The sequence below is a fragment of the Siniperca chuatsi genome, linkage group LG8 (assembly GCF_020085105.1).
Source record: "Siniperca chuatsi isolate FFG_IHB_CAS linkage group LG8, ASM2008510v1, whole genome shotgun sequence".
Taxonomy (NCBI): domain Eukaryota; kingdom Metazoa; phylum Chordata; class Actinopteri; order Centrarchiformes; family Sinipercidae; genus Siniperca; species Siniperca chuatsi.
Genome location: NC_058049.1, coordinates 18,182,616 through 18,202,731, shown reverse-complemented (window position 1 = coordinate 18,202,731; position 20,116 = coordinate 18,182,616). Strand labels below are relative to the sequence as shown.

The following is a 20,116-nucleotide window of genomic DNA, read 5'->3' as shown; positions in this document are numbered from 1 at the left end:
AATGAATAGTTTAACTTAATAAAAGGCGAACAGAAAAGTTTGAAACATCTATTTAAAAGAACAATAAGAGGTTAGACAAACAAACTATGTAAATGTTTTCTCAAATTGTGGCTGTTTTCTTCGGAAATGCTGGAGAATTTGACCTCTTTGGGACTTCTAACATAATTCAAACTATTGAAATGAAATAATCTGTGAAGAGACCATCACAAGCCAGAACCAGTGGTTTAGATAATGTGGTTAAACTGTTGGCTTGTTTACAAACTGTCAGATCTCAGCACTTACTTTGGTGAATACAATGTTAACATAACTATATCCATATCTATAGAACTTATGGTAGTAATAAAACTGAATTATTCTTTAACAGCTGTGTATCGAAGGAGGTATATGCCTTCATGTTTAATCCTTTCACATCCCCTGATGATCATCAATATTAATAATTGATTTGTTGTGATCAATAATAAAGCAGGGTGGTGCAAACAGCCGAACTGAGTCTGATTGTGCAGGATGGTTCAACCCTTCTACAAGACATCTCTTTGTGGTGTTGGACTGTGATGCCTCTGAGGAGACTGTCATTCATAATTCATAACTCATAATCAATAATGTAGCAGTTCAATACAAACACTGAATCTGTATTTGTACTGATGCTGCGTATTTGACTTCACAGGCTAGCACAGCCCGTCCATCACTGTGCTGCTGCCTCCTCTGATCTGTCAACTGCTCTTCGTGTGTGTGTGTGTGCGTGTGTGTGTGTCGCTTGTGCAAATGATCTCAGATTAGTGTCCGCGTTTAAAAAATGAGATCATTGTTACTAATTCAAGATGTTGCAGCATTCAGTCATTCTCTCTCTATAAACTGAGATGCCCTTCTTGCGCAAAGACCACTTAAAAAATTTAAGTATCTGCACTGCACCAGATTATTCATCTCTACATTTTGTTTCAACAATCGAGAAATGTAATTTATGGCGCTCTGACTCAATTATATAAACCTAACATATATTTTTGCATAACAGCCACAAAGCAATGGAGGCTTGGAGAGGGTTGTTGTAAATGTTGAGGGTGTGCGTGCAGCAGAGAGATGTGGTTGTTACCTCGGATACGTTGTCCTTGTCAGTGCTGGTGCCTCCCGGCTCCTCCATTATTTGGTTCGTGGGGTTTGGTCCAGGTTTTATTTGATGCTAGCAAGTCCAGACACAAGCTTCTGTCAGAGTCAGCCCGGCCAGATGCCTGTGTGCTCTGAGCACAATGACACATACCTGTAGAGACGGGCCGGCTGGTTGCAACAGCAGGGCTTTAGTGGATGTGGAGGAGATGGCTAACTGAGAGGAGACTCCGAGTCCTCAACGGGAAAACAGGTTGTACGTGAGTGCAGGACTGTGTCATTATCTGTTTGGCTATGAATCCGTTTTACTCATTATCATCAGTGTAAAGGTCAGCAGTGGTGGAAGAAGTATTTAGATCCTTTAGTTAAGTAAAAGTAGCAATACCACAATGTAGAAATACTCTACATTATCAGTAAAATGTTCCCAATAAGTACCAAGTATGCTGCAGAATGACCTCTGTGAGAGTTACATTATTATATATTATATAATTTATTATATGTAAGCAGCCTTTTATTGGTGTATTTGATCAATGTGGTGCTAAAGTCATCTACTTTATGCATTGTATCTACGAAAATGTGTAATGGAGGAGCAAGTCTGAGAAAATAAAATAAATAAACAAAACAGAATAATAAAATAACCTTGATGATATCATAGTGATTTCATCAGGGCTTGGAGACTAGCAATGTATAACAGAAAGCCTGCGTTACAAACTTGGGACATGGAGTTTGTAAACATGAGTTTTTATCCAGCGGGGAGGGTCTAATGAAAAGACTACCCAGTTGCATCATGGGAAACGTAGGAGCCAGTGTTTTTGGAGCTTGACCCATTCTAGAGACAAAAAGTCAGGCCATATCGACTTCCACTGCTTTTTTAAAATGTGTCTATAATCTTTATGGAAGTGCAATATTAAATCACAGGAGTACAGCTTTAATCTCAAACAATGAGTAGAGATGCTTTGTGGCATATTTAGCTGAATTTCATACACACTAAAAAATACAATAAATTAGATTAGATTAGATTCAATTGAATGCAGCTTACAATGTCTCCTATATTCCTGTTCCAACTCTACACAATATAAACACACTGTGCACCCCAAAACCAAAAACAAACGGTCTATTAACAACATACAAACAATTGGTTTTATATTTTTGAAATTACACAATAACACACATTTAAAATCAATTTCATTGCTTGTTTGCCTTCTTTTAAACCTCAAACACTAGTAAATATGTCACGCTATAAGATATGATGTTGTCTCACTAAATCCTTACATAATAAGCGGTAAAAGTAAACATATTATTGGCCTCAAAGGTGAACGTGGATTTGTGCTGAACTAACTGAAATTAGCTAACACCGTACCTGGGGAACACCAATAGATTAGAGTGTTGTTTAGTTTGCAGGAGGCATTAGATGTTTGTGTGTGTGTGTGTGTGTGTGTGTGTGTGTGTGTGTGTGTGTGTGTGTGAGTAGAGTCTGTGTCTATGGGTGGGTGTGTGCAAGTGGGCGAGCGTTATTTTTGGGGCGCACATGGAGGAGGAAGGGTTGTGTTGTTTACTCCTCATTCCCTGGATATATAGTGCATCCCAATCCTGCCAAATCCTGCTCTTCAATTACCAGGAGGAGCAGAAAATTGCAACAGTGCTCCCAACTGTCACTTTAGAGCTCGGTTTGACTCTCGGGGAGAGGCAGTCTCATCTAATTACCCAGACCCTGAAAAGGCTCAGCCAATAACACAGATGCCGCCCAGGACTGCGAGAAAAAGACACACATACAACAGGAAACACAAACTTGACTTAGTCTTTCATTTTATGCAGGAAAGAAGGAAAAGGCCAAAGACATTCAGTGCACGACTCCTGATGCATGTCGCTCAAAATTCACAGAGAGGGATTGAAGATGGAGAGCCAGAGAGAAAGAAAGAGACATGAAGGTCAGACTTCATTCAAAATGGAGAAATTGTTAGGATTCTCCCTCCTCCCTCCCTTCACTCTCTCTCTCTCTTGCTCTCTCTGTTAATATTGTAACTCCTTTTGTGAGAGGACATATCCTTGTGCTATGGAAGCTGACGTCCTCTTTTGTCAGGGCGAGGAGTGTTCCACTCTGCAGCTCAGTAGATGACATCGCATGGCCAGGAGGAGAAAGCTGCTGAGTGGTGGAAGAGAGGGATTTAAATAAGCCTTTTTTTCTGTCAATACGATCAATATGGGCTTAGCATCGCCTTCAAAGTTATCCATCTCTCTCTCAAACTACTGATCAGGCAGGGTGGTTTGTATGTTGTACGTGTTCAGATGTGCCTCTACTTTGAAATTAAGAAACCTCTCCTTTGATTTGGCACGCCTTGGCACACGCTGGACTCTTTTTGTTGCTACTGCAGACATTTTATTTTCAAATTTGGCAACAGTGCCTGAGCAGGGAGAGACAATCCTGCATGCCATGTTTCCTCAGCTCAACACAGGCTCTCTATCCAAAATGGAGGAAGCTTCTCCATCTTAATTTAACTTCAAACTCCATTACAGTGTCCATGTGATAATACGTCAGTTTAATTAAAGGATGCAGAGGTTTGTAACCTGCTTGCAAAAATCTTTCTCTGCATTCAGTCTCTGCTGTGACGCTCCCTCGAAATGAGATTCTGTCTGGGAATTCGTGGTGGTTGTGTTATGTCCGTAAACAAGGTCATTTGGAATAAAGGTGCACAGGCTGCCTTAGGGGGGGTCCAAACAAACACACACACACACACACAAACACAGAGCCCAGGCTGAACTGTGAGGGAACATGCACAGGAGAAAAAAACACAACAGCCTTTTTTTAGAGCTCCATGTCCTATTAGCTCCGACGCAGAGCAAATGTAGCGTGTTTGAATCTGCGTGATCTGTTAGAGCGTGGCCTCTCCTCCAGCAGGTTGGGGTGAGAGAGAGAGAGGACCGGCCCTGATATTGATGAAGAGCAAACAAGCCTGTGCTTCATGATCACTGCTGCTGCTGCTGCCGCTGCTGCAGAGGTCCACGGCAGACTCTCGCTGCAGCGGAGATGACGAGGAGGAGGAGGAGGAGGGGGAGGAGGAGAGGCAAAGACGGGGAGGGAATCCTGCAGAGAAATCCTCATCCGTCTCTCCTCCTCCCTCGTTATTAGCTGTTTATTAATTGTTAGCTTGGGTATTGGACATGCTAGCTAAGCCAGGGGATGTAGAAGCAGCTCTTGATCAGTGATGCGGAGTCTCAAACAAAAAAGCTTCAAGACTTCTGCTGATGATGTAGGTGGGCTATAAATAGGCTGTTATTTTTACCCCTGCCATTTTGGCCTCATTAATACTTTTCCCCTGTGCTTCCTCCACCACCATGATGATTTAATGGTGGTGATGGTGAGTGATGAGTGACTGGCTGGTGAGCACAACATCCCAGTAAGTTGTGCCCATAAAAGGGGTAAACTAGGACAGAAATAAGACTCCTGTGTTAATCCCCCAGTGCACCATGGCCCTGCTAACTGGCTCTTATATAAGAGCCCAGAGAGCAAGAAAAAGGAGGCAGAGAGAGAGAGAGCCTGAGTGTGTGAGAGAGAAAGACTGTGTCTCTACATCACTGTGTCTCTACAAAAAATGAAATCCTAAACTTGCCAGGCTGGGCCCAGGGGAGCTGCAAGTCTTATGTAGAAGGATTTCAAATAAACTTTGGCTCTTAATTATTAAAGACAAAGCACTCTTCAAGATAAGTTTGTAGTTATGATGAAGTTAAGAGAGGAAAGATATTGTGTTTTTACTGCTACAGTTAGTGTATTCATATTTGCTAAGCGGGGAAGAGTTTTGAAACATTTCTAAAATGTGTATAGCACGAACAACACTTCCCATATTTAAATTTTTTTTTGCTGTTTTGTATGCTTTGCAAAAAATCCACATATCACCAAGTAGTGTTGGAGGATATAATGATATACTATCAGACAATATAAATTTGTCATACTTTTTATATCATGGCAGCTTTCCCTTTAATAACTCTGGGTGTATTAGGCCATTGCGTGCCATGTTGAAAATTAACAGGACTGATTTATGACAATATTGGATATTATATATGATTTTTTGCAACAATTTGATTAATTTAATTTGCTGGAATAAAGGTGGGGTATGCGTTTCTGATCCAATGCACATCTTTTTGTTAAATTGAGCGAATAACTCACGGTCCGCTAGCTGTCCGTTCAGTGTGTGCTGAAAAAAACTCCAGTGTTTGTACACAGCCCTAGCTCTGTAAATGGGAAATAAACAAAGTGGCTCGGACCGAGCCACACAACACTGTTCCAACTATGATTTGTAATTCAGGTAACGTAAAATGACTTTGCCCACAGACATTCAGCTTACTTTCTAGTTTTCCAAGATATGCTGTTGTTGTGATGTTTGCTATAGTAGCAGAAGAGTTGTGAGTATCGCTGTCTGGAGCTGCTGTGCTGGCTCTGGGATACATCTCGTCCTCTCTGGCTGTTAGCTTCGCAGCAGCAACTGTAGGGACAGTTTGCTAAGCCACCACCTAGCTAATATTAGTTAAGTTTCTTGCTGTGTCGTTGTTCGCTCTATATCATGGTATTTGTTATGGTATTAGATTTTTCCAGAACTGCATATCCCACCTTTAAGCAAAAACCGACACACCTGTTTTATCGATAAAAAGGTTCTCAATTGATTTTCTAGAAAATCGACTATATAATGATATATATATATTATTGCATTATAAAATGACATAGTAACTTTTGTCTATTCATTCTAGTACCAATATTCCTATTTTCTTAAAACTAGTGAAAAAAAAATTTGCATAAAAACTTGTTTCAAGAATTTTCTAAATTGAGTGTCAGTATCTTCATACAAAACAGAAAAAGACAGATTACTATAATAAAAAAACAAAGTTTATTTGTATTAGAAACGTGTTAAAATGATCTAATAAAACTGGCAGATTTCTTTCACTTGAATTAGGAAAATTAAACTTTTAGGATTAAAAAAATAGACAGAAATTACCCAGTAAAATCAGATTATTTTGCTCTCAGACAATTTCTTTTGTCAACTATGAATGAAGGGACCACTAAAGCAATAAATTGATTAATTGATAACCAGCTATGGCAAGGGAAACCCAAGGGCTCAAATACTACTGGAAAATTCTCCCACAGGCTGCTATTATTATTAATGGTTGCATGATGCTATCATGTTTTATATCAATCAATGTGTGTGTGTGTGTGTGTGTGTGTGTGTGTGTGTGTGTGTGTGTGTGTGTGTGTGTTAGTGTCGGTTTGTCTGACAAGTCTAGGATGCTAGATTTAGTTCCTGTAGTTAAAATTGTGTGTCCATTCTCTCTCAGACAGCCTCGGTGGTTTTGCACGGCCTCGTGCCAACCTGTCTTAGCTTGGGCCAACTTGTCGTGTGCAACAGGAAGTACGTCGCTCTGCGTGAACCTGTGGGATGCGGCTGGCTCACACTCGGCGGCTCTTTATTACAGGATTGTGTGACCAGTGATTGAACCCTGTTCTGGTTTTATCTACTTATGGGACAAAAATTAAACCAGTGCTGTATTCCAATTCCATACTACATACAGTACATTACTAACTGTATACAGTATGTACTTATTTGAATTGTTTACTGTTCGTACACAAGAAATAAATATACTTTGCATTTTGTACTAACAGGAAATGATGAAATACGTGCACTGATGGACGACAATAATATTTCACAATGACAAAATGTATTTATTTAAAAAAAATTGCAGCTCTGTTTAGCATACTAAAAAAAACAAGTATTTTTTTGTATGAATGCTTTTTTGTATAATTAATTTTGTCACTTTTCCTGTGTGAATGCATTGCATACAAAACCTGCTTATAATTACTTTGTAGTATGGACCTGGAACATTGCTGTTAAGTGTTAAAGAGCTATAAAATGCTGCAAAGCTATTGCAAACCGTCATGTCACAGTTCATGTCTTAGAGGATCCCTGGATACCTGTGGACATCTGATGGCGAAAAAATAAAATTCACTTGGTAAATCAATCGCTACAAAAATTAATTAATTCATTCACTGAACCTTTATTTATACAGGACGTTCAATGAGGGCAGTTTATACTCTCTTTTTTTTACTGTACCTGTGTACACAGGACAATTAAAGCAAAAGAAAAAATCCAACACTTAGACAAACATTAAAACTTACAAAACTGCAAATAAAAGATGATGATAAAATGGTGAAATGGTTACAAAAATGCATCAAAGCAGCAATAAATAGAAGAGGAAAGATTTTTTGTAGCTTTGTAGGCCAGCAGCAGGAGCTGGGACCCAGTGGAGAGCACAGAAGAGAGGGGTTATAACGTGCAGTATGATGGTGGAAATGTTGAAGAAAAGCATTGTGAGTTAGTTCCAGGGATCAGCAGGAGGTTTCTTTTGAGACCCTCAAAACAGGAAATACACATAAAAAGGGCAGACAGAGCAAAGCTGATCATTTATTAAATTGTATATATTTTTTCAACTCTGTCTTCTTCTACTAGGATAACTTTAGATTGAGTTTGAGTTCATATTGATTCACCTTGATGACATTTTACATTTGAACCTGTTGTTTTCGGACGAGTGGTTCCATATCAGGTGCTCCTTAGTTCTTAGTCATCATCCTGCTTTGATGTGCATGTCGTACTCTGTAGTGAAGGTCAAATGAAATGAGCAGGGCTGCTCGTGGCTCTTTGATGAATCTTGTAATTTCCATCCCACTCTGTGTGTAGGATCACCACAACTGCAGCCTGCATGATGGACCTGCGTCGCTACCCTCTAGATGAGCAAAACTGCACCCTGGAGATTGAAAGCTGTAAGTACTGTCGTCCCTGACAACCAGCTCTCACGCCCACACGTAGACGTAGAATTAAACAGATCCCACGTACACATGCAGCTCTGAAATCTTGTTTGAAAACAGTCTGCCGGCCCAGTGGCGGCAAGGTAGAAGGAAGGTTGATAAGACTGCATGTAAAATGCTGAGAAAGGCTGATGAGATATCAAGAGATATGCATCAAGAAGAGGAACATCACTAATGGCTCACTGACTGATAACATCCAGCCTAATTAATTCAACTGCAACTGCAGTGGCTTCCCAAGGCGTGAAGGAGTTTGATTAGGTCCAGTGTTTCAGGGATGTGCTGATAGTGGATGTTATGTGCAGCTTCCTCCTGAAAACTGCCTCCATGTTTGTACAGTACAAAGAGCTCATTTCACATGGAGTTTATAATTGTATGTGATCCAGCGTTCTCGAGTCGAGGGAGGGAGGGAGCGTAGAGGAACATGAGAGGGAAAGATGAGGTCCTCTGCGTGTTTTATCTGGGTCCCCAGAGAAAAGGATTATGGGGCTGGGATGTGGTGTAGGGCTCAGTCTTTCCGGGTTTGATCACACTATTGCCAGCAGCGTTAAGCAGCACAAAAACAGTGCGGGTCAGAACCGCCTCTTGCTGCTCCTCTCCCATTATGCTCGCCATCTCTCTCCTTATCACTCTCTCTTTCCGTTTCTCATCTGCTTTCTTTGCACAGTCTCATCCTCTTCCTTTTTTCTCTACCAGCCTTTTTATCTCTCTCTCCATCACTCATACTCTCTTTTTTCTCCTCCTCCTCCTCTCTCAGGCAGCCCAACACAAAATGCACACACACACATCTCCAGTTTTGATCACCAGGCAGTATCTGCTCTCATATGGATTAACTGGCAATGGTTTTAACGTTGGAATCGCTTCATGCCAGAGCATGCTATTTTATTCAGACTAATGAGCCCAGAGAACTCTCACTTCCCTTGATAAACTTGATGCATTTTTAACAGACACAAGTCTTAAAACCCCAGATCCCCTGATACATCAGCAGCTCACTACTGCAGCTCAGGCCACTGGTCTCACATGCTGGGCTCCACTGAGCAATAATTGATTTCTACCCCTCCAACACTAAAGATTTATTGTATTGCATACATAAACATGCAAATACACACCCACATATGTATGTGTGCATATCTTAGAGCTCATACTGCATTGTCTCTCTCGTCACGTCATCCTTGTGGGACTCACAGGACAGATCAGGATGAGTACAATGATGTAACACGTTGACATCTTTCCGAAAACGTACAGAGACAACGGTCCAGAACTAATGGAGCTTTAAACTGACTGACCAGTTATACACAGGCCTTGACATACTCCTTTACGATGCTCTTCATGCCAAACCCTCCCTCTCCCAAACTTGTCAACACCCTCCTGATCCCTGCCCGTCATGGCTGATCAGAACCGAACTGAGCTGCACATCAATACAGCAGCATGGTCGACTCGGCCCTAATTGGGGTGATGCGGGGTTGTACAAGGCTGGGATGATGATAATGCAGACGTGGAGGAAGAGCTTACTGTATCTGCTGGTGTACAATTTCAGCATCAACCACATTATGCTCCACAGTTGCACCAGGGGTGTGATGTGTTCAATTTCTGTGTTTTATTTCACCCGGGCAAGAAATTGAACAATTAAAGGATCAGGCTGGTGATAATATATACTTTTCTTATTTTCAACAAATCCTGTGAAAAGACCAAAATCAACAATAAATTGATTCTACTTACAAGTATCACCTGTGTGATCAGTATCATCTTATTCCTCTGTGCCATAGTGCTCCATTAAACCTCCATTAAAAACACAATGAGCCACACCAGTGCACTGTGTGACACGTTCCTTTATTACGATAAACATGGCCACTGTAGTTTATTTTGAATCAATCCCACATACACTGTCCTGCTGCTGTAAATACTCACTAGAGCACCAAATGTGTATAACTACGCAGCTGAAAATAGTTCCCAACAAATACACAATTTACTCCTGTTTGAGTAATGTTTGCTAAAAGCTACAGTGCCCAGCTGTTTTAGGAAATTATTTAGCCTTTTTAAAAATGAGAACTATATATTTGTGACCCGTTGTTAAAGATTTATATCTTCAGTAAGAACAAATGGACTCAGAGCTGACAGCCACAGACAGGATGGGTTAGAAAGTATTGAGAGACAGAATAACACATCGTTGGTTTTGTGGGATTTGTTGGAAATACAGCATAACAAGCTTAACTGATGCAAGATATACATTCCCAGACCAACATCAGAGACCTGACAGCTTTTTTCACAGCAGACATTTTGCCATGTCACAGCAGGAAAAACACAGATGTAAATAGTAAAATGAACGATGGTTGTTCAGTCTTCACTTTCAGCGTCCTGGTATTGTGCATGCAGGTTTATGCAGAAGAAGTTAGCTGCCTGTCCACCCAATAACAACCTAACATGAGCACCATGACTAACTTCACCTTGAATGTCACAGCAACAAAGAAATATGTGTTAATTTTTAAAAATCAAAGCCTTGGAGTTTAATTATTCATCACATTTGAATAGGTCACTGCCTCTATTTTGAGTGCAAGGCAGACAAAGTAGAACTCAGAGCAGGGAGATGGCTGCTCTGTGTTTGCCTGCAACGCTGTTCAGGTCAGAGACAGTATGCAACACTGGCTGCAAACTGCAACAGTTTCCATCCATGTGCAACAAACACATCAAGCTCCTCTGCTGCTCACAGTGTTATGTAGCTTTAAAATAGCACGTGTTTGACCCAATATGACCATGCTTCAAAATGGAGAGTTGCAACTGCAGAATGTTTTGCTCCTAACATTAGTCTTTACTCTTTTATATGTATTAGAGTTGTTTCTTTTTTGTCTACTATAAAGACCCATAGTATATCCTCATATAGGTGCAGGTATGTAGAAATTGTAACTGCTTTACACTGAAAAGCTTCAGGGAAGTTTCAAAGCTTTTTTACTTTTAAGTGACTCTCCATACATCACTTTTCAAATTGTAATGTTGTTTATAAGGATCATACTTCACATTGCTGCCAGCCATTCTCCAAAGCATACAAAAATATTTTAAATAAATCTTCTACCCGCAGTTACAGCTATTGTTTCAAGTTGCTGTAAGTAGGTTATGAAAACAAACCGGTAATCCATTACAGTGAACACGTAGCAAAAATATTTTATGAACATTACTTGTTTGTATTGGTGATGAGGTTGAGGAGAACAGAGACCTTTCTGAAAACTCTTTCTCGTGTGTTTAAGGAAGCTCCAACATGCAAGATTTGAGAGTTTGTTGAACAACGTTGTATTCATGAGCTATGTTGTTGGAAAATCAAAGATAGAAAACACACAATAAGCTGACATGATTGTTGAAAAAGTATTATTTTGCATTATAAGATTGCTGTTTGGTGCAGCAAGTGATGTTTCCGGAGCTTCCAGGAAGCACTTGAACACACCACCAATACATTTTAAAAATGACCTGCTTGCTACTGTGTTATCATGCATTTATAACTGATCTCTGATGGAAAATAAAGTTAGCTAAATGTTTACTGTGATGGATTACAAATCTGAAGCAGGCTTCAAGTTGCTGTAAGTGGATTTTCATAGTGTAATGAAATAAATGTAAACCAATGGCTATCTGGAAGATGGGAAATCAATCTTAAAGTGTGTGTATGCTTTAGAACAGTGATCCCCAACCTCTTTGGCTTGTAGCACTTTAAAACAAAGCAAAGTCAGCTCACAACACTCTTTAAAGTTTGAATATTTCTTCTTTATTTCAAGCAAAATTTGAGATTCTTCTCAGATTGTTTAATTTGAATAAATTTTAGATGCCTCAAATACTAAAACAACCCTTTTTTACATAAAATAGCTACCCCTCAGATGTACTTTGTGATCCCCATGTTGGGAACTACTGTTCTAGAAAATGTTGAGCAGTATTTGTAGTGAATGAGCTGAAAACACACAAAACCACTGACATTGACATTTAACATTACTGCACTACACTATGATGTATTATAGACCATTAATAGACAATGATAATGTGTCTCATAGTGTCCGGGCTTTGGTTTCTCCTCTGCAGATGGTTACACCACAGATGATATTGAGTTTTACTGGCGAGGTGGAGATGGCGCAGTGTCCGGGGTCGACAGAATAGAGCTACCACAGTTCTCTATTGTCGACTATAAACTCATCTCCAAGAACGTGGTCTTCTCTACAGGTACACAACACAGCAGTCAACTTTGAATACTACATTGAGCTGAAAACAGGTTATTAGGAAAAGGGACATTTACTGTAAATGAAAAACATTCCATAGAAGTTAAAATCCACACACACACATGGCAGGCTCCCTAGTGTCAAGGAAAATATAGCTTTTAGTGAGCGTCATTGAGGAATATCTATTTCTATCCCACTTCCTCTCTCCCTGTGCCTTCTTCAGGTTCCTACCCCCGCCTGTCCCTCAGCTTCAAACTGAAGAGGAACATTGGTTACTTCATCCTGCAGACATACATGCCTTCCATCCTGATTACCATCCTCTCCTGGGTCTCCTTCTGGATCAACTACGATGCCTCGGCTGCCAGAGTGGCCCTGGGTAGGATCGCCTCGCCACCGCTGAACAGTGACCCTGGGAAATGACCCAAACCTAAAAGATAACAGACCATAAATAGAGCCATAAAACATACATTGAGACTTGCTTTAGCTCTATACATCATTGTGTCTGTCATGATCTCTGTGTTGTTGTTTTTTTCTCATTAGCTCTAAGCATGTGAGTGATAGCAGTGTGTGGCTGCCTGGCTAAATGTCTGTTGTTCAGAGATGACTATATGCATGACTCATGCAGAGCGAGAAGCGCTGCAGCTCGACCTTGAAGCGTGCTGTCTCTCTCTCTGCCTGTCTGTCTATCAGATCCTCTCATTGGTCAGATATCCCAGCTTATCAGAGCCAGATCACGGCTAAATTGCAGCCAAACGAAAGGTGCCAACATTTGCTTAAATGCACCTTACGCATTAGAGTTAATGTTTATACGCCAATGTCAAACTGCCACTGATACTAAAGTGAAATCTCCCTTTAGTGTTAAACTTGGGTATGACAGGAAGGAAATGAGAGGAAGAGGAAATGGCTTTGAGCTCTATGTGTGTCGTTCTTGTCACACACCATTTGTTTTCTGGAGTGGGACACATACGGGTTGGAGCCCCAGACGGTGCATTTAGAGGGTTACGTGATTTAAAGATCTGCCTCCTCCCAGCGTCCTGAGAACGTGCAGCGAGCGAGCACAGCCAATGAGAGAGATTAGGCTCCTTGCTACAGTGACACTGCTGGCTGCTGGGTTATTTATAATACGTGTGAATCTGACCAAATGCAGATTGTGCATGCAGATGACTAATGTATCAAACACAATGTGTGTATGTCAAAAAAACAGGTGAATCCTGCTGTGACTAATAGCCGATGTTTACAGTGGCAACACTGTGCTTTTTATATAGCCTACAGTTTGTTCCATGTCTATTTGGATACATGATTGGATAAAAACCCTTCTCACACACATGCACAGTTTCAGTCTCAGGAGGTTTCGAGGGATCTTTTTATCCATATGGGTTCACATTCTTTCAGGTCTGTCTGTTTGCTATAAATAAATATACTATATAATGTACGTGATAAACATGAATGCTTATGTTCACAAGCACATACTCATATCCTTTGAAGCTGAGCACCTGATCTCAGTTATTTTGAAGTAGGACAAAATCCAGTGAAGCAAGATACCCTTGTTCACTCATTCACTACTCCCTTTATAATAGATGCTCAATAGTGTACTGAATAGAGAGCAATAAATTTAGATTTCAGACATTTACACTCATCGGCATTTTGCGTCATCACTGACGCGTAGAGTCGTCCAACTAATTTTCTTATTTTTAAAATACAGAGACACATTTTTGCGCACTATATAGTGCATGGCCTGACGATGGTGCTAGACAAAAAGTTATTTAATCACCAAAACTAATATGATTCATTCTGAGGGGAACGCGAATGTTTGTACTAAATTTCATGGTAATTCATCCAACAGTTGAGTTTGAGTTTCACTCAAAACTACAAATGTCAACCTGCTGAAAGCGCTATAGGAAAAGTCCAAAGTCAGTAGGATTCATCCTCTTGAATGTGAATGTGTGTACAACATTGCTTTCATTGCATTTTAATCCAGCCAATAGTTGTTTATATATTTCAGCCTGGACCAAAGTGGGGACAGTCTAGGGACAGTAATGTGGACCGACAGATCCACATTACTGCCATGCCGCTAGCATGGCTAAACATCTAACCTTTAGTCAAACTGACAATCTTGTTTTTTTTACTGTACAGATGATGGTAAAAATGTCTTACAGCATCTAAAGACTTCACTTTCTTTCTAAACGTGTGACCTGTGGTATCCAGGGATCACTACGGTGCTGACCATGACCACCATCAACACCCATTTGCGAGAGACGCTCCCAAAGATCCCCTACGTGAAGGCTATTGACATGTACCTGATGGGCTGCTTTGTGTTTGTCTTCCTGGCCCTGCTGGAGTACGCCTTCGTCAACTACATCTTCTTCGGCCAGGGCCCCCAGCGGCAGAAGAAGGCGGCTGAGAAAGCAGCCACGGCCAATAACGAGAAGCTGAGACCTGACCCCAACAAGGTACATGTGAAGGCAAACTTCCTCTAGAGGTATCTGTGCTGTCGGTTAATGTGTGTGTTTGTTTCTGTGGGAGCAAATGACTCCTTCTCCTCTCAAGGTCAATGTGATGCTGTGATCAATGCTTGATGTCCTTTACCAGCACTCTTTACTCCTGCTCTAGCGCTCCGTTTTTCACTGGTTTAGCCTTGTGTATCAACTTTATTACTCAGACTAGGATCTGAAAGAGTGAATGCAGAAGCAATGATTGGCTTATACTTTATCTCCATATTTCTGTGTCTCTCAAAGGGCAAGGCGCCTTGGAAAAATCGCTGGCTGTGGTGCCAAAGCCTTCCCTTTAAATTTCATTCAGCTGCTAAAGTTAGCAGGAACAACAGCAACATAAAAAAATAAAACACCCTTTCCTTCTGAGTGTGGCAAGCTACGATTTCCCCTAAGTAACAGTGCTGATTTTGTATGCTTGCAGTGGCTGGTGGGAAATGTAGTTCAGAGAGATGATGCTCTGTATGCCAGAATGAAACAGAGGGAAATTGACGCATATGACTCGATGTGGGATCCCATCTTTGTGGACGATGCCGCATTAGGACTAGGCGAGCAAAGAAATAAGGTACTGGAGGTTTTGAAAGTCAAAACTAACAATGTCATCAATCTGAATCAATCCAGATCAGAGGAAAATGCTGTAGTTTTTGTGCATTTCTTTGATTTCTATAGGTTTTTAAGGCAACTTTGATCATCACTCCCACCATTGTGTTTTTTCCCTCTCTTGGTTTGCTCTTCATGCATTTTCCTGACAAACATGGCTTAGCAGTTTGATTTGTGCAGGCATTAATTTAACCTTAACATGGGCTGTACATCTAAATTGATGGGAAATGACAAATATGGCAAGAGAGAAGAAAACATCGGTAGCTTCTCTTAAGATAATATAATTTAGATACAAATACTGTACAATCTCAAAGGCAATTGATAACTCTCTTAAGACTAAGTGAAGCAATTGAAAAAATATGGATCGTCAGATAAGAGAAAGAGATCATTTGCAGTTTGATGAATAGTGCCAACTAAGTGGCTTCGCTTCAAAGTGAGTTACACAAAAACAACAAAATACAACAAGCTCCATTTACAGCAGGACAGGATTGGATTATAGGGACGTTTTTCCTCAGAAGTCAGGCTATGGATGAAGAAATGTTGATCTGAATTCACTTCCCACAACGTCTTCCCACAACGTCTTTCCTGACCTGCCCCGAACCTTTTTAGCCTCTCCTCCATCTTTGCAAAGTCCTTACTATTTCTCTCAACCTTCTCCTGTCACATTTTTTTGCTTTCTCTTTTTTTATTCAGTTTGTCTTGTGAATCGACAGAATTTTAATCACACTGGTTGAAATTCTGAGATGACAATGAAGATTTCTCCATGAGAATTAGTTTGTGGAGTGCGTTGTGCTCTACCAGGAATGTTATCTCATAGTCTTGTGGTTGTATTATCACTCAGATGTTGATTGACAGATGATCGATGATTTACTTAGTCCTTTTAAAGTGCTTAGAATTTCTCTTCACTGTAAGTAACACAATTTTTGACTCATTTGCATTACCCATTCTAGCACCTCATCAGTATTTTTTACACAGTGAATTACTTAATGATCATTATAGCTGTACTTGTTTTGAATAATCATTTTACTGGACTTAAAAACACTTTTAGATTTCCCTTTGGCAGTAACTTCTCATGCCTCCACCTGTTTTTACACCCTCACACAGATGACTCCCGACGACAACATCCTGTTCAGCACCCTGGAGATGAAGAACGAGATGGGTGGTGCCGGGGATCTCTCCCGGGGCCTGGGAGCACCCGGAGACCCCCGCAACACCATGTTGGCCTATGATAGCTCAGCACTGCAGTACCGCAGGGCAGCCATGGCCCGCCAGAACTATGGCCATAGCGCCTTGGAGCGCCACGCCCAGAAGAAGTCGCGCCTACGGAGACGGGCCTCCCAGCTGAAGGTGAACATCCCAGACCTGTCCGACGTGAACTCTATCGATAAGTGGTCCAGGATGATCTTCCCTACAGTCTTCTCCTTCTTCAACGTCGTCTACTGGCTCTACTATGTTCATTAAACCCGGCGGCGTCCGGTGGCCAGCTTGTGGCGGGCATGCAAAGAAGGGGGGGAAGGGAGAGGGGGGATTTAGGGAAGATGAGAGAAATCAAAAGAGAGAGAGAGGTGATGTGTGTGAGAGAGAGAATGAGAGATAAACAGTGCACCAACTTTTTTAGCTGGTTCATTTCAGAAAAAGTAAGGAGAATGCAAAGACTTTTGGATGGACTGCAGCAGCACCCAACACTTCAGTCAGCAGTGACTCTTTTAGGATTTGGGTAACACCTTAAAACGACTGACAAACACTCAAAAAAGAAGAGCGAGTTTTAAAAAGACAGAAATGGTGCCTGTTCCAGAATTTCAATATATCACTAATATTTGTCATTCGTAGCTTACTCTCTGTGGATCAAATATTTATGCTTGTGTTTGCATATACTTTAAGGATTTGTTTTGTTTAGTATCTATTTACTTCGTAGCCGAGCTGTCTGCATCCAGGAAAGCTTTATAAATGATTTTAAAGGAGTCATCCTTGATAGTCTATTTTCCTATAATTACTGTATATCAAAAACATCCTTTAAAAGCATGCTTATGTTTGATTTCATTTGCATCTCAGTCACTATGATGATGGAGCGCAAAGCATTTTAGTTTTACTAGTTGAGATTAGTCTGTCAGTTACCATTTTGCAGCTTTGGCTTAGCATGGCCCACCTGGGTGGATGGTTTGAGCATCGCTGGATGACAACACATGGACAGCAGGGGGCGCTCTTTTCTCTGGACATCGCTGTGGGGCTTTAATGGTGCCAATGCTGAACAGAAAACGTTTCTTCAGTTGTTGAAGGTCTCATATTATCCGGTGAAAGAGAGGGACTGTTGGACACTGACGCTTTGGCCAAGTTTATGTTTTGCTTTTGCTTTGCTGACAGAATCAAGTCCATTTCACCACGTGTTATTTTTCTAAAGAGAACATTTGACTCCTCAAGTACTTTCTGCCATCGTGTAAGGAGCTTCAAAGGCGGAGAATGGCTTTAACACGACTTAAGCTGGTGTAAGAACTTTGCTGATAGATGAGCTGAGTTTCATTGCAACCAGAGTTGCTGCATAAATATGGCAATCCACAATCATCATTATCAGTAGAATTGAATGATAGAAGTATGATGCGTTTCATTGTGATTAGGTTTCTGTTTTCTGAAAAAACTGTAGATAAACATAAATCATATTTAAAGAAAAAGAGATGATTCATTTTTATAAATCAATACTCACATTATTGTGTAAATATTATGAATTTATTCTATTTAAATGGGTCTCTGTTGTTGTTTTTGCAGTTGAATTACAGATCAAATGTTCCATTCAGTCAAAAAAAGAAAAAAGAGCAATTTAACTGAGGAAAAAGAAAAACATAATTCACAACTTTGCTGACTCTGTAATTTTTGGACTTTTCTCTCTTTTCTTTCTTTTTAATGGACTCTAAAAGCATCTACTTGCTGAAACTAAAGCACTTCCAGACACCAGTGACTTTTGGGTCAATGTTTTGTTCTCCAGAAATGACTAAACAAGGACCCCACTATCCAGGCATTGAAGTCAGGCATATTTTGTACAAAGTTTCTGTAAATTCCAATTGTAATATTTCATAATGACTGTAAATATCTTGTGTAATGATTGTCAGCAATTATGAAGATGTATCTAAATTCAATTAAAACTCAATTCAGTCTATCACTTCAATAACAGAGTACATGGGTGGCTGTTTCATGTGTCCTGCATGAATGTGCAGCTGTTCGTGATTACTTACAAAAGCCGACACAGCGAGTAGGCAAGCGAGAAAAGCAAATGTAGGGGTTAACAGAGAGATGTGAGGGCTGCAGCTGGGGATGGAGAGGCAGAGGAGTCGGAGCGAGAGGCCACAGTGGTGGTCTGGGTTGAGATGGGCTCGGCTGGGGTCTGAGCAGGGCCCAGTGCCAGCCCCAGCCTCAGGGGACATTAACGCAGAGAGCCATAGATATGGAGGCACTCTGTGGACTCAACTGTGGCCCGCTGGCTGCAGGGGCCAGAGCGCCAGTTACAAAAAAAAAGAGAAAGAAAATAAAGGGCAAGGAAGAGAGCGATCCATCCATCCATGCCTCGACCTCACTCTGCATCCTTTCCTCACTCAGCAAACCAACTGCACTGCACTGCACTTTCTTTCTGACCTGACCACTGTTACAGCCCTTAAATGGATGCTATTGAATATTTGATGGTGTAAAACACTGAATATTTAATATTTAAAAAGGGATTTTGTTCTAGCAGGGACTAATGTGCAGCTAATGTTTGATTTTGAACTTAGAGAACCAGAAGAACACAATGAGATATTAACGGATGGAGGATGTTTTAACTGAGGAACATTTTAATCTGATGAACATTATGAATTAGAAATAAGGATATAAGCAGGGAATGAGGATTTTGAGTTTGTTGAATGGTTCACTCCAGCTTGAGACACATAGAGAACCTTAAATACACAGTAGTGGACTTTTCTCACTGAGCTCAGGAAAATGAAGGGCAAATTAATATGTAACACAGAGAGAGCGAGGCTGCTCATGTGTGAGGATTTTATAGCTGAAGTTGAGATAACAGAAGAGACCCAACCCCGCTCTGAACAGGACTTCACATGGCCTGTATGTGTGTGTGTGTGTGTGATAGTGTGTGTCTGATGCTTCTGGGAGTACAAACTCTAAGTGCAAAACTACCTAAAAAGGCAAAGTGGTGTAAAAAGTGATGTAACGCGACATGTAACCTTGTTCCAGGTTTCTCCGTGCATCGGTAAAAATCAGCTCTACATTACTGTTCCACCTCAGTATAACAGATGTATTATCTCACTACAGTAGACAGATGGTTTGTGCTAAATTGGCCCTCTCGCTCTCTTTTTCCTCTTTTCAAAAAGGGCATTAGTGTTGACATGTAAGAGAGGGGGGGAAAGGCAGATGCTTTCTACTTTGTAGTGTTTCCATGTCACTGGAGTAATTAGGAATGCATAGACCTCTGCTCTGTGGAATCGTGTGTGCATGTGTGTGTGTGTTTTGTTTCCAAGAGTATTTTTGTTTCTGTGTGTGTGTGTGTATGTGTGTGTGTGTGCGTGCGTGCGCATAGTGTGGACTCACAGCTGTGACACTGTGCAGTCGGTGTGCCAGCCAAGCCAAACCCAGCCAGAGCTGACTGTGACAGGTGAGAGGGTGAGTCTGGCACACTCACGTCACGCCAATCCCCCTGCTAAACACGTATGGGATGGAAAAACACGCTGTGCTACCCTGGAGAGATGAACCCACCTGTGTCAACTGTTCAAGGACAAAACAGGAAATAATTTAAATTCTTTGATAGTAAATCACCTGCAAGGTCGAGCATGGCATCCTTTAAAAAAAGACAATAAAGGTCCATCTATCTCCATTTGCAGGTAATTTCCAATAACGCCTCTATATGCTGCGATTCAAAT

The 20,116-nt window shown here is 40.9% G+C and overlaps 1 protein-coding gene across 2 annotated transcripts in view; it reads left to right on the top strand.

The window, feature by feature from the left end:
* The window catches only part of gabrb2a (gamma-aminobutyric acid type A receptor subunit beta2a), a 33,387-nt gene extending 15,002 nt beyond the window's left edge, over window positions 1-18,385 (top strand). The window contains exons 5-10 of one of the 2 annotated variants that reach the window (XM_044204651.1): window positions 7,818-7,900; window positions 11,999-12,136; window positions 12,356-12,508; window positions 14,338-14,582; window positions 15,046-15,186; window positions 16,326-18,385. In XM_044204651.1, coding sequence (XP_044060586.1) covers window positions 7,818-7,900; window positions 11,999-12,136; window positions 12,356-12,508; window positions 14,338-14,582; window positions 15,046-15,186; window positions 16,326-16,682 — 1,117 coding nt within the window. In that variant the 3' untranslated portion in view covers window positions 16,683-18,385. The remainder of the gene's footprint in view (window positions 1-7,817; window positions 7,901-11,998; window positions 12,137-12,355; window positions 12,509-14,337; window positions 14,583-15,045; window positions 15,187-16,325) is intronic. The other variant, XM_044204650.1, reaches the window with a different exon arrangement.
* The last annotated feature ends 1,731 nt before the right edge of the window (window positions 18,386-20,116 follow it).